General features: G+C 42.0%; 2 protein-coding genes across 9 annotated transcripts in view; one reads left to right on the top strand and one right to left on the bottom strand.

Moving 5' to 3' along the window:
- Positions 1-3779: 3779 nt before the first annotated feature.
- socs1a (suppressor of cytokine signaling 1a) lies at positions 3780-6725 on the top strand. The gene is made up of 2 exons (XM_008415738.2): positions 3780-4167; positions 5199-6725. The coding sequence occupies exon 2, from the start codon at positions 5256-5258 to the stop codon at positions 5916-5918; it is 663 nt and encodes a 220-aa protein (XP_008413960.1). The 5' UTR covers positions 3780-4167; positions 5199-5255; the 3' UTR covers positions 5919-6725.
- A 4381-nt stretch (positions 6726-11106) lies between these two features.
- The window catches only part of clec16a (C-type lectin domain containing 16A), a 39011-nt gene continuing 36825 nt past the window's right edge, over positions 11107-13292 (bottom strand). For 6 of the 8 annotated variants that reach the window (XM_008415743.2, XM_008415739.2, XM_008415742.2 and 3 more), the window contains one exon: positions 11107-13257. In XM_008415743.2, coding sequence (XP_008413965.1) covers positions 12707-13257 — 551 coding nt within the window. In that variant the 3' untranslated portion in view covers positions 11107-12706. The remainder of the gene's footprint in view (positions 13258-13292) is intronic. The other 2 variants (XM_008415744.2, XM_008415745.2) reach the window with 2 other exon arrangements.

Here is a 13292-nt window from a genome sequence, read left to right as displayed (position 1 = left end):
GGACCGACAAGTCAGACCTTAAGAGATAGTATGATTACTTCCTGGTAGTAACGCCGCATTTCCTTGTACGGAGGTCATCGCAAAAGTCAAACAAGGAAATCGGTGTGGGTTTTGGGAGAGAAGAAAAAAAAAAAAAATTCCCAGAGATTGACGGAAGCCGAAAATGGCCGCGCCTCGATCTAACAAAGATTTTACTATTTCTTTTGACAGACACACATGTGACACATTTGCGTTGTGTTCCTGCATGCGACGGCTTACGGCCTTCTGGTGAATACCAGGCTTTCAGAAACAATGGCTTGAATAACTCTATTGTTTTACATTTTGCCATGTAACAACCCCCGGCCTGTTTTACTGACATGAAAACAATACATGATGCTACAAATAATAATCACGGAAACCTTCATTTAAAATTAGTTCTCTTTAATGTAATACCCCTCAAAAAAAAAAACATAATGCAATCTTGATAAGTCGCTCAGTTTTCTAAACAGAGACCTTCTGTGTACGACGGCTGTTCTGCGCAATTCAACGTACTTTACATAAAAACATAACACACTAAGCTCGCAAAAAAATAAAATAAAAAAATACATTGCATTGCACTTTCAATGAAAATAAACATGGTGCTGACAGCATCCTGCTGTCAGCACCTATTACCTCTGACCCTGCTTCCTTCGGCAGAAGCAGGGTCAGAGGTAATAGGGTGAAGGATGGAGTTAAATACAGAGGAATCCTGGGAAAAAAAACAAAACAGTCTGCAAAAGACTTGAGAGCAGGGTGGCGGTTTCCTGGTTTTCATGCAACAACTCTTAACATACAGTCAGAGCTACAAGTCTCCATCCAATTTGACAGAGTGTGAGGCTTTTGAAAACTCGCAAAGATTGTAATTGCTAGTTTAACTGGAAGAGACACAGCCACACATGGCGGCCGTGCAAAGTATTGATGGAGGGGCAGAATACAACTGTACACCACACTATTCAGATTTTAATCTGTAAGAAATGTCCTTTTACTTCATAGCTGTACAGTGTGCATTTATACAACACCCAACAAATTACACTGTTGGTTTTAGTTCAAATATAACAAAATGTAAGAAGAAGAAAAAAAAAAGTATCAATCCTTTTCCAAGACATCATATCTGTACAAAAAAAAAAAAAGACTCGTCATGCATTGCTCATGCTGAGTCATTGCTAAAGTTCAGCTGCCACAGTTGGCAGTCAGCAGTAATGCCTCAGTGAGCCAAGGAGACAGATATATGATTTTTAATTATCATTAATCATGGTTGAGACCAAGCGTGTGGCGCAGCGTGCCTGGCTGCAGTGGCTATAGTTTGCGCACACCTGTCTTTAGACACAGCACTGCCGTCTGCTGCTCGGTCTCTTCCCTTTTGACAGAAATGAAACTTATGGTGCAGGCGCGTGTGTCCAGATAAACACAGGCTATACGTGGTAAATATCAACAAGTCGCTGCTTTGTCACCAAACTTCACGGCAAGCAAACTCAACATTACAGAAATCCCTGGTGAGTGCAGGAGAACCGAGGAAGACGTGCAGCAGGAGTCGAATCGGTGCAGGGGGAGCCAGTTGGGATGTTTCTCATTAAAGCTGCCTCTGACACGCACAGAGTTGCACCCATGTCTCTTGTTAAATCCCTCCCTCTGTCTGGCTTTGAGTTTCTTTTTCTCCCCTTATTAGCAGTGGCGGGCATGGATTCAGTGGAGTAATAATAGCCATAATAATAAAAACAAGATGACATAGAAGGCTGGATGTCCATAAATACACGCAACGCACATTGCAAAAGTTGGTCAAATTGTGCAAGCATGGGTGAAATGTGTTGCAGGCCTTGTTTTGTTTTTAACTGTAAGAGCTGCAAATGCAGGATCTGACATGCACACGCCATTGGCAAGGGTTATATCTGAATCCTAAAGTGAAACAAAACTACTCAGCCCTATTTAAAAGCTCGAGCAATAAAATTGAGAGCTGCCTCTTTAACTGACCTCGTGTGTTTCCTTAAGTTTCTGTTTACATTGCCTGGAACCTGAGAAGAACCAGGCCGCCATGGGGGTTCGCAATTTTTATTTTCTTGAAACACGATATCGAGTTTCCCCTCTGACCGTTCGTGTAGTCCCGAATGGTCAGCTGAATCCGACCACAACACGAGCGACCGGAGCAGAACATTTAAAAGGTGGATCGCAATGTCCAAAAGAAAATGGAAAGTGGAATCAGCCTTCCTGTAAGCCGTACTTACAGATACCTGGTCAGTCAGGATCCAGCCAACAGGCATAAAGAAAATAAATCTACGTAAATTTAAATTACGGGTGGCTACCGCTCAAAAGCAGCGTCATGCTCCTTCTCCACTAATTATTAAATCTTTTTTTTTAATTTTTTTTATGTGAGGCGTATTCTCCATGAAAGGCCTCACTGATGGCAACAATCAGACTGTTACAAACAAAGAGGCAATGAGGAAAGGGGAATCGTATTAAAAGGAAAGCAGGTGACTTTAATGGAAACAGGTTTGTCTTCTTTGTTTTGTTGGAACTCTGACAACTGTCATAAAGCCAGACACGGCGACGACAAGATGACTCCATGTCTCCCTCTTAATAACTGATTCGAAAGTTGTTAGGCTGTGCAATAAAACCAGCCAACCAGTACTTTGCAAAAGCTTGACAATCCCATTCCTATTTAGGAAACAAATTCGCAGTAAAATTTTTTTAAAAAAAGCTCAAACTTGTCTCTTTTAAAAAAAAAAACCCATCTCTTCTGAGTAAGCAGTGCGATATGAATCACCGCAGCATATTTTCGGTAGATTGTGTTCTTTCAGTCGTGTTCTGCAGAAGAGCTTCCAGTTTCTGAAAAACAGAAGTGGCCACAAGTATGACTTAATTTTCATACCCTAAGTCAACTGATTTATCTGTAGTTCTTTTTTTTTTTTTTTTTTTTTTTTTTTAAGTGAGGTTCAAAAGTCATGTTATCCACCAGGAACGCCATCTGATGTAGTGTGCTCTTTCAGCAACACACTGAAAGAGTTTTCCTGCAAATTTACATTATCATAGCGTTCAAATTTTCTCTTTAAAAAGACAAACAAATACATTGAAAGCAGAAATGTTGGCCGACTATGACATTCCTTGAAACAATACCATACTCATAATGGAATTTATACACAAAAAAATAAATGCAAAGATTGTTTTGGAAAAAGCCTGCTCTCAATGGGTGCCTGACCACCAATCCATTGTAATTTGTATGTGTAAGAAAAGCTTGTGTGACTCTGGGGGGGAGAGGGGGGGATCAAAGCTGGCTTCAGTCATGGGGCTCGCTTCTTCCTAAATTCAGCCCTGTACTTAACAAATCAATTTTCTTACACATCGTTTGCAATATTGCAATTTTAAAAAAAAATTATTAAAACACACGCACACGCACGCACACACACACACACACACGCACACACACAATGCATCACTGTGAATATGAAGAGTCTTTTATAGCATTTTTTTTCTTCTTTTTAATAAATCTCAAATTAACTTTTGCACCTTCAATGACCGGGCTGTCATAATGTTATGCATGATTTAAAAAATAAAATAAAATAAAAATTACATATAAATGTGGAAATAAACGCATCCGTGTTATTTCGGATGCCTGCACAATAATAATAACACCAACAGCACATTTGAGGCTCCGGCGCCCAAACAGCAAAAGTTAGGAGTATTTAGAAAATGCTCCAATTACTCTAATCTGCCACCTGTGTTTCTGTAAACGTCCCACTGTCATGTGGCTTTGCGGTTCAGAATGAGATTCTCCAAACAGGAGCGAGTTCAAAAGAATTGAAAGAGACTCTGGGGATACGAGCCGCAGCGCAGAGTTTCGCTTTCGTTTCTGAGAAATGGCAGAGCTGCCGCTAAAGGCGACGTGGGAGGAGCTTCGACTGGCGTAATAAAAACCCAACTATTTACCAGCATTCACGCGCACATACAGGCAGTCAGACGAGCTGACGGCTGGGAGTCACAGCTAAAGAGGAGGACAGAAAGACGCCGAGTCTGAGTCAGAAAGTGTCCCATGCAACAAGCCACTGTCCCCGTCAGGACCCTGCAGGATTATCTCCTTGTTTAACCACCGGCGCATTTGCTCTATGGGATTACTGACTGACGGACCCATAACACGCAGCTGCTGTTAAAAACAAAACGGTGAGACTTTTTTTTTTTTTTTAATGAGTATTTATTTATTTTTAAATGAGGGATTTAGGATGGACCGTTTCTTTAAAAACGACGATGATCTGGATTAAAAAAAAAAGGCCGTTTTTAGGGATTTTTCTGCAGTTTCTGCGCAGGCCTGTATCCTGTCTGCATTCTCATTGTAAATGGACACAAAGAACTGATTCGGATATGGAGTATCCAGAGGTTGAGTGACACCTTAAACAGTTTCAGGTCCCTGAAGTCTGAACGACCCACATCCCAAAAGCATTAGCAACGAATGCCACACCTCCTCTGGTTAATCATTGAATTTTCCTGGAATTTTTTTGTACCACTTTCCTTTAACATGGAACATGAAATTCAGAGAGGGACAGATGAATGAATCACAAGCAACACGGGATGTGGACAAGCCTAGAGAATTATTGTCTCATCTCAACCAGCAGATCCTGACTGAACCCTGTCCTATTCCCCTCGGGGTCATTACTCCCAATGTCATGCTGTTTTTTTTTTTTTTGTTTTTTTTTAAATCCTCAAACAACAACAAAAACATCGACAAAAGATTTTAACATTTAATCCATAGATGAGGTCAGATGTGTGTGTGTGGATAGAGATGGGATACAGTAAATTGGATGTGGGTTTACCAGCCAAACTGCAAATTCCAGTCATATGAAGAACAGCAGAACAGCACCGCTCTGTGGAAAGATTACATGACTATAATGCACACACAGCCTTTTGATGTGTTTGGACAGTGATTTCCAGAATTGGAAATGCCAATCATCAAGACTGAGGTTTTGGGATCCTCTTTAGAAATGAAACCAAATGCAGGAATAATCATGCAGATGCATTTTTATGCTATAAAATTTTGCTATGTCCAAATAAAAAACTTGGAAGCTAAAAGTTTTGGGGACTACTATGCAAGGCCTAATGTGGTTTTAGCCTTTGGGTTTGAGATGTTATTTGAGGCTTTTGGATGTTTCTGGAAGTGCTGAATGACTAACGTACGTCTTCTTTCTTGTTTCCTTCAGGATGTCAGTGTGGTGGTTAGAGATGGGAGAGGTTTCAGGGCCTCTCTCCACTGTAGGATGGTAGCCGACAGCACAGTGGAAGGCCATGAGCGGACTGCCTTACCGAGCGCTTCACCAGCACCATCATCATCATCATCATCATCATCATCAGCAGCAGCAGCAACCCCGACGCAATCGGAGCAGCTCCAGCGTCAGGCCGGTCCAAATCCGAGCCTGAAGTCCGCGTCCGCCCGCTCTGTGTACCTAACTCACTTCCCGACGTTCACCTCCAAGGAGGACTGCAACATCATCACTGACACAGCCGCCAAGCTCGAGCGCAGCGGCTTCTACTGGGGCCCGCTGGGAGTGGAGGAGGCCCACCGCATGCTCCGCAACGCCCCGCTGGGCAGCTACCTTATCCGCGACAGCCGGCAGAAGGACGTCTTCTTCACCCTGTCCTATCACGACAAGAAAGGACCCGTCAGCGTGCGCATCGACTACAAGCAGCAGAAGTTCTCTCTGGCCGGCAACCAACGCTCCTTCCCGACGCTCTTTGCACTCTTGGAGTATTACATGAACACACCCAAGAGGAGCCTAAAGGTCCCGTACAGGAAATGGGAGCCCACGCTGCAGGAGCTGTGCAGGAGACAAATCGTAGCGTTGTGCGGAGGAAAGATCCCGGAGCTGCCGGTCACACATGTGGTCCAAGATTTCCTGTTGGACTTCCCTTACAAACTGTAAACAGTCTGCCATTTAACTTCTTGGCTGTATTGTTCACAATTGCAAGGTGGCAGCTTTTACCAAGTAACGGTACCGCAATCGGGCTCACGAAGCCTTTGCGTCACAGATCCAGGGGAGAGACGATATGGTTACAAATGACATCGGCAAACTCTTTTTGGACGAAGAACTGTGAAATGCTCATAAAGAACCACAACAGCCAAAGGCGAGCACAGGGAGCCTGCGGTTGGACATTAATCTTTCACGACATTTCAGCATCTACCTCTAGAGACTCGACACCGAGTGGCACATGGACGGAGCATCCTTTGGTGACGAGGAAGTATAGGAAGTTGAAAAGTGCTGCATTAAAAGAAAACAACACGCGCCTAGGAGCTTCCACCGAGATGAAAGTACCGGTGAGGATAACTCAAAGAGCTCACAAGTGTTGCCGGAGGACTTTAAGGGAATGGACTTGGAAATATTTAGAGTCACAGTGGAGGGTGCGGTTGAAGCGTCACACGCAGATTTGTAGCAGATTTAAATACTCTAATATCAAAAAAGTTTACATCGCCCTCGACTGTTTTGTCAGCGGCGAAGGCTTGAACACCACTCAGTGTCTTGGTAAAAATCTGACATGAATGAAATCCTGTCAGTCAGAGCTGGAGACATGATGAATCTTTGTACTGTACAAAGGGGCCTGTCACCTCTTATTTACATGCCTCTACCAAGCCGATTTTTTTTKATTCAGCTTGTTTTATAGAATCTATTTAGTATTTTCTATACTTGTGCACTGTTTTCTAAGATGTTTGAAATAAACTATATTTAAGTGAACCTCTGTTGCTTTTCCTTCCTCTTTCGACGGGTTTCTGCTGATTTTTCGCCTTGTAATGGAAGTTTTTGTCAGGCGGGTCAGGTGGGAAGGTGGGAAGTGACGGATCACAGGACAGACAGAAAGTGTGGAAGGTAGTGTACAGTATTGCCACCGCACTGACTCATCTCTGTAGGGCAAAGTGACAGGTGGGTGGGGTTACTTGGTAGTAAATGGAGTGTTACACGTACATAAACACACTTACCAGAACCAGGGGACGAGATGACACATATCGACGTCTGTGATAGTAAATCTATAAATGTGTGCGGACAGATTAACATTTCTTCAAGAGGAAGTGGGATATTTTTGAGGCTTATTGGTTAGACTGACATGCAGATCGAGATCACTTTTAGAGGCAGAATTCAAGTTTTACATTAGAATTTTAAATAACAATAATAATAAACCCAGAGTGTGGATTATAAAGTCATAAAGTAAAAAACAAAGTGAAACGATTTTGTACAGACAGACTAGTGTAAACATGTGAGGTGTCACATTTAAAAGATGACTTGGGTTTTATTAAACCGTCTGGAATGACGGATGTGTCCGTTCAAAGAACGTATGAATACGTTTGAGCTGTGGGATTACGCAACGCTTTCGCTTTGCCTATAGGATTAAAACGGAGTCCGGCTTCAGCCTCGACTCAACGGTGTTTCATTCAAAAATAAAATGTTGCTCAGTGGGTGCGACTGGTTACCCTTTAAGGTTTGAAGATTTACCAGAAGCTTTACTCACTCTTACTCAGCGTCACTGTGTTCATGAGCTCAAACCGAAAGCTTCCTGTAGACTTTCAGGAAGCTTGCTCCTTGTTTGAACAGAAGAGGTGCAACAGCCATTGTTTAACCTCGTCAGTTCTATGATGAATGGAGTCAAAAGTTTTCTTTTCTGCGTAATCGTCCGGTAAGCTTCAAACTCACGCCGATGAACAAAACAACAAAAAAAAGACCAATACCAACACTATTGGACGTGAGGCTCACTCTTCCTTGGTCATTTGGTGATGCATTTCACTAGAGTCCAGTTTTTTTTTGAGAAGTTTCTGGTTGCCAACACACTTTTTTTTTTTTTTTCCCCCAGTATGTTATGTCCAATTATCAAGACTAAAACGCTTCTGCTAATACCCGAATAGACTAGATTTCAACTTATTCAGATTGCCAACATGCAGTAGTACCATGTGAATGTCTGCTGACTTCTTACCGTCAGTTCGTTTATCAGCAGCAGAGGATTAAGTGGCAGAAAAGCTGCTGTGGACAGCAACATGTTATTTGAACCATGTCCTTTCGTTCTTCGTTCTAAAGAGAAGTTTCCGTTCTCAAGACCCTTTTTTAGATGACATTTGGGCATCGAAACCAAGGTTCACGACTGCATTTTTGATTTGGAGACTGTTGTTCCCAACAGGAATCATGACCTCGTCTAATGTGTTAATACGTAACTGTTAATAAGTAGTTATACCCAGATTGAGAACAGATGCAAATTTTAAATAATAAAAATAAAACCTTTCTAGAGAATTTAAGCAGAATGTTGACAGCAGCAGAAGTTTCATGTAATGTCACTTCCAACACCTGGTAAAGTACCAGGCACACTAGTAAGAGATGACATCACCTCATACGCTTGACAATTTCACTTTTGGCATTCAGAGTTTGAAAGGAAATGCATTTGTCTTTAGAGGTTAGTGTTTTTGTGTGTGATTTAAAGGTAAATACAGAAGATGGGGGGAAACCCCCCCCCCTGTAGTTGACAGCAGGCGTGTCTTGTCTCCATTAGACAGTATTGGAAAGGTCAAAGCGCCCTTTCGTTATTGATTTGGTCAAAGTCACACAGACGCTGGGGGTTCGTAAGATTAGACCTCAAATATTAAGTTTTTTCCACACCCATGACATTTGCGAGAGTATATGCGTCACACATTTGGTGAAGCAAGCTTCAAATTTCTAATCTTTAAGAGTTGACCTTGCCTAGCTGTCAGACTGTCAGTCATACCAAACCGGGCCTCCAACACTGAAACCAAATCTAAACCAACAGGCCTCGTTACCTTCTGGGGATTTTTACAAACACTTTGGTTCTAGACTAATGTAGCCAAACACACTCAGGTGAGTCATACCGAATATAATAGTCTGTTTCTTTCAAGTAAAACCAGACTAGTGAGAGGATATAATCTGCTCCGATTAGGGAAGACAACACGGCACACAAGTGAGCAGTTAATGTTGCATCCAAAATTTAATCCCTGTCAATTCTCTCCCGTTTCCTTCTAATTGAAATATCCCAGTAAAAAAAAAAAAAAAAAAAAAAAAGATAAAGGTGCGAGTTCGTGTTGCCGGTCTGGTGACGACTGAATTATGCCTTTCGGTTTAACTCAGCTCTTCTTTTTTCAGGACATTCCAGACTATTTTGAGAAGTGAAAGTCGAAGTGAGGTGTTCTACGACTCGGTATTTATCAGCTGATTTCTAAGGAATTATATTTTCTGTTCCGTAACTCGCAGCAGCCATTAAAAAATAAAAATAAAAAAACCCTAAAAAATGAAATTGGTCTCTTAAAAACATGAAGAGAAAGCAGGCATTGTGAGGAGGAACAGCGAGACGTACTTTGACATTAAAAACGGGTGAGATGAGTCGAGTTTGGATTCCTGACAACCTTACGACATTTTGAGAGGTCTTAAAGTTATAAAGTTAAACTGAACTTCTTGACTTGTTCTTTTAGTGGTTATTCATTAGTCGCTGTTCAGAGCAGAGGTCGTCAGCCCTGGCTCTAAGAGGCAACCGTCTTCCTTGTATTGAGAAACGTTTTAGAAATTCCCAGAAGACTCCTTAGTCACGATCTTCCCACATCTCCCTCACTTCCTTTTAGTGCAGTCTCCTAAAATTCAGTGTGATTACAGAATGAAAGGAAACGGTGATTCTGACTGAGACTTTAAAAAATTCGGGGCAAGTTTGACACTCAAAAATTGCTCAGCTCTTGTTAAAACAGTATATATTAAACTGCACTCTTATTTAGACCAAGAAATTCTAGTGACTCGCTCCGTTTGATTCCCAACATCAATACGTTATGTGGAGGAAAAACAGGTTCCGCTTTCTTAAAAAGCTAACATGGCTACAAATAGCAAAAAGGTTTTTCCTCTAAGAATTTGTTAAATTTTTACCGCGACAGGACGCGGCAAAGCCAACATACTTTTTATTGGCTCAGTTTGACATTGTGGGAAGTCCACTTGAAAACAATGGTACAGCATGAGCAAAACAATCCTTGACATCAATTAGCTTAGCATAATGACTAACAGAGGGTGGAAACAGGAAGCATGACTGATAATAGAAATTAATGTTTTCAACACTGCAAATTTTATTTATCATGGTTTTATGGTTTAAAGTCTTTAAATTGAGATGCCAGAGTGATGAGAACCTTAGATCTTCTATAGGTTTTTAAATCTGTTAGAAATGTCACTATGGAGTAGCAATGCTGCCCCTCCCTGACCTGTTGCTGCACACTGCTAGCTAGCTGGCTGAAAGGGAAACACTATCCCCATCCCCCCCTATTTAAAAATATTTTCAGTTTACTAAAGTAAAATGTATAAATAAATGCCCATGCTTTGTGCAAAAGCAGCACAGCCTGATGAAGCTTTAGATTTATGCAAACATTACTATTAATTTATTTTACACTGGTTTATGTGCAAAGAGAAGTGCTATATTCTAGAATTTAAATGTTTCATAAACAAGGACGTTTTCACCAAGCATAAAAACCTTGTGAACAAAACAACAAAAAAAAACTTCGGTCAACAGCTCATACCCCCAGTCGCCACATGTGAAGGTAGTGACGTACATGAAGTCTTCAAAAGCACAACAGTGCAGGAGGGAAAAAAAAAAAAAGAAAAGTCAAATCAGTCTGTGATCTCCACAGTTAAGAAAAAAAAACTTCAATTCATGCTGTGACTGTGGTTCAGTGCAGAGAAGACACACACACGGTATCGCTTCAGTACCAGGAACCTGTTCACGTTTACGCACACACAACCAGACTTCCCTGAAGAGAGAGGAACCACGATAAAAACTAACACGTACAGACCACAAGATGACTGAGGGCCCCAACAGCCGCAGAGAAACGGAGGCCACGTCACCATCGCAGCTTCAGGCAGGCAGGTTATCCATCTCACACAGGAAGAAAAATACACGGTCTACATCTAGTTGTAAAAGAGCAGAGAAATGAGGTGGAAGCAGGTGGTAGTTTAAAACACCTACCACAAACAAATCAAGGTTGTACGTTGCGAGATAAAAATGTTAAGTTTTATGAGTTTTTTTTTTTTTTTTTTTTTTTACAAACACTGAGGTTTAGACTTGCACAGATCCCGTCTGCAAAGAATCACACGACTGTTGTTAGGTAGAATAATTTATTGCGGTTCTTTATTCCTCTGTTTTAATTCATTAACAATACTTACAAGTTTAAAAGCGCGGAGCATTTACAGAGCGTACAAACATATCGTACACACTCACACACTACAATCAGATAGCAATGGAGGGTCCCAACGGCATGTTGTGGTTGTTTCCATTGGTTTTAGGCACATGATGACATGCTCCTAAAACCCAGCCCCCCCCTTCAACTCCACAAACCGCGCCGCGCCTCTTCAGTGATCACCATCATCATCTTCATTCTGCTGAGCAGGATGAAAAGATTAAGAGACATATAAAACCATAAAAGACAGTATTGCTCTGAATTTAGTAAAAAAAAAAAAAAAAAAAAAAAAAAAAAAAAAAGAATAGTAAAGCATTAAGACCTACATTGTGTTCTGATGGCATAGAAAATGAAGAAAAGAAACCATGAGAATCAACAGAACGTAAGAAGGGATTAATTAGAGATTTAAACAACCTAAGTGTGCTTTTGTTGTAAAGAAATGGAAACTGAAGTTGAAAACAAACATGAATCGAGAGAAAAGAGAAACGTTACATTCATCTCTCCTTATGTTGGTTAGTTTTAAGGTTATTGCAGTAGTTCAGGTTCACTCATCTGATTAAAGTAGGAAGTTAAGGAGCAGTTTCAATACAGGGTTAACCAATCACCCAGACGAGACGAGAAAAATCTCGGCTTGACTTTTTCTAATCACACTTAGAAAAAGTCTTAAGGATGTTACAGAGCATTCGTCCGTTTAACCCCAGATATTTAGAGGATAAAAACGTACAATCCTATCTTTTTAATCACAGACTTGGCTTTAATTAAACTTGTATAGTAAATAAATAAATAACAGGATGAACTGAGATGCTGTTTTTATTCAACTACGTACGTCTGGCGAACTCTGTGATTCGCCTCTAAAAATAGACCACTACATATGAATGGAGTGAAAGTTGAACACCATGTTGACATATATTAATTTTAGAACAAGTGGCTGCTCCTGGTCACCTTCCTTCACACTATTTTCCATACAGAAAAGAAAAATCAAGTCTGGTTCAGGGTGGCAGAAACAGCTCTGACATGCTGCTGTGAAAAGGCAAGAGTGTGTGTGTGTGCGTGCGTGTGTGTACTGTAGTGAACACTGCTGCCCTTTTATGTGAACTGAAATGTGTCAGAAAAAGAGGGAAACCTGCTCTGATTATCAGCATGTGGTGTATGAACGATGAACAATCAGAATATATAAAAAAACGTTTGCTGGTTGCGCGTCTCGGCACACGCTTGATAAATCTTGAGCAGACACACTCGAGTGCTCAGAAAACAATGTGCTTGAGTCTTTCTGGGCTTTGACTGGTGTCTGTCTTTGTTCTCAGAGAGGGGGAAAAAAGTGTCTTTCTTCATGTGCAAACAAATTAGGAGGTTCCTCCCGATGCATCCTGGAACTATTTACAATCACACCCAAACATCCCCGTGGACGCTGACATGAAAACACACTGCAGCGAGGACCGGACAGTCCACCCACCATGCTGCGCAGCACTCTCTGTGTGCGTGTGTGTGTGTGTGTGTGTGAACGTAGAAATGTGAGGCTGTTTAATCCAGTTCAGGTGACTCTGCTGCTTCAGCGTGCGTCGTCTCCACAGACTCTGTTGCCGTTGTGCTGTCTCTTTCCACCTCTAGAGATGCATTCTCACCTTGCTGGTCTGCTCCGTCGGGTCCTTCGTCGGTGGGTGTGATCAAGTCAGTTGTTTCAGTAGTTTCATCCTTAATCGTAGCATCAGTCTCCGTCTCGTCCATCAGCGAGCTGTCCTCTTCCTGCAGCTCCTCTTCTCTTTCCCTACAAGCCTCTCTCTCCTCCTCCTCCATTATGGAGGCTTCAGGTCTCTGTAGGGAGTGGGTCACAGCGTACGGATGCAGGTGCGGGGAGTCCGCGGGGGGCAGCAGTGTGAGCGACTCCACGCTCAACGTGTCGGCGTTGCTGTCCGTCAGCAGGGAGATGGTGGGCTGGGAGGCCGGCGTGAGGCTCGGTGCCAGGGCCGGAACCGGGACCAGGTTTGAGGGAGTAGAGGGAGCTTCTCCGCCTCCTCCTTCACCTTCACCGCCTGAAGATGAGGATGGGGTGTGCTCCAAATATGCACAATCATCTAGAGAATGACAAAAGATAAGACAGCCGAACTGA

Source organism: Poecilia reticulata, linkage group LG8, assembly GCF_000633615.1.
Source record: "Poecilia reticulata strain Guanapo linkage group LG8, Guppy_female_1.0+MT, whole genome shotgun sequence".
Lineage (NCBI taxonomy): Eukaryota > Metazoa > Chordata > Actinopteri > Cyprinodontiformes > Poeciliidae > Poecilia > Poecilia reticulata.
The sequence above is the reverse complement of the archived record's forward strand: the minus strand, read 5'-3'. Positions and strand labels throughout refer to the sequence as shown.

Bases quoted from the DNA above. Each gene is read 5' to 3' on its own strand.
- socs1a (XM_008415738.2), top strand. From the start codon at position 5,256: ATGGTAGCCGACAGCACAGTGGAAGGCCATGAGCGGACTGCCTTACCG.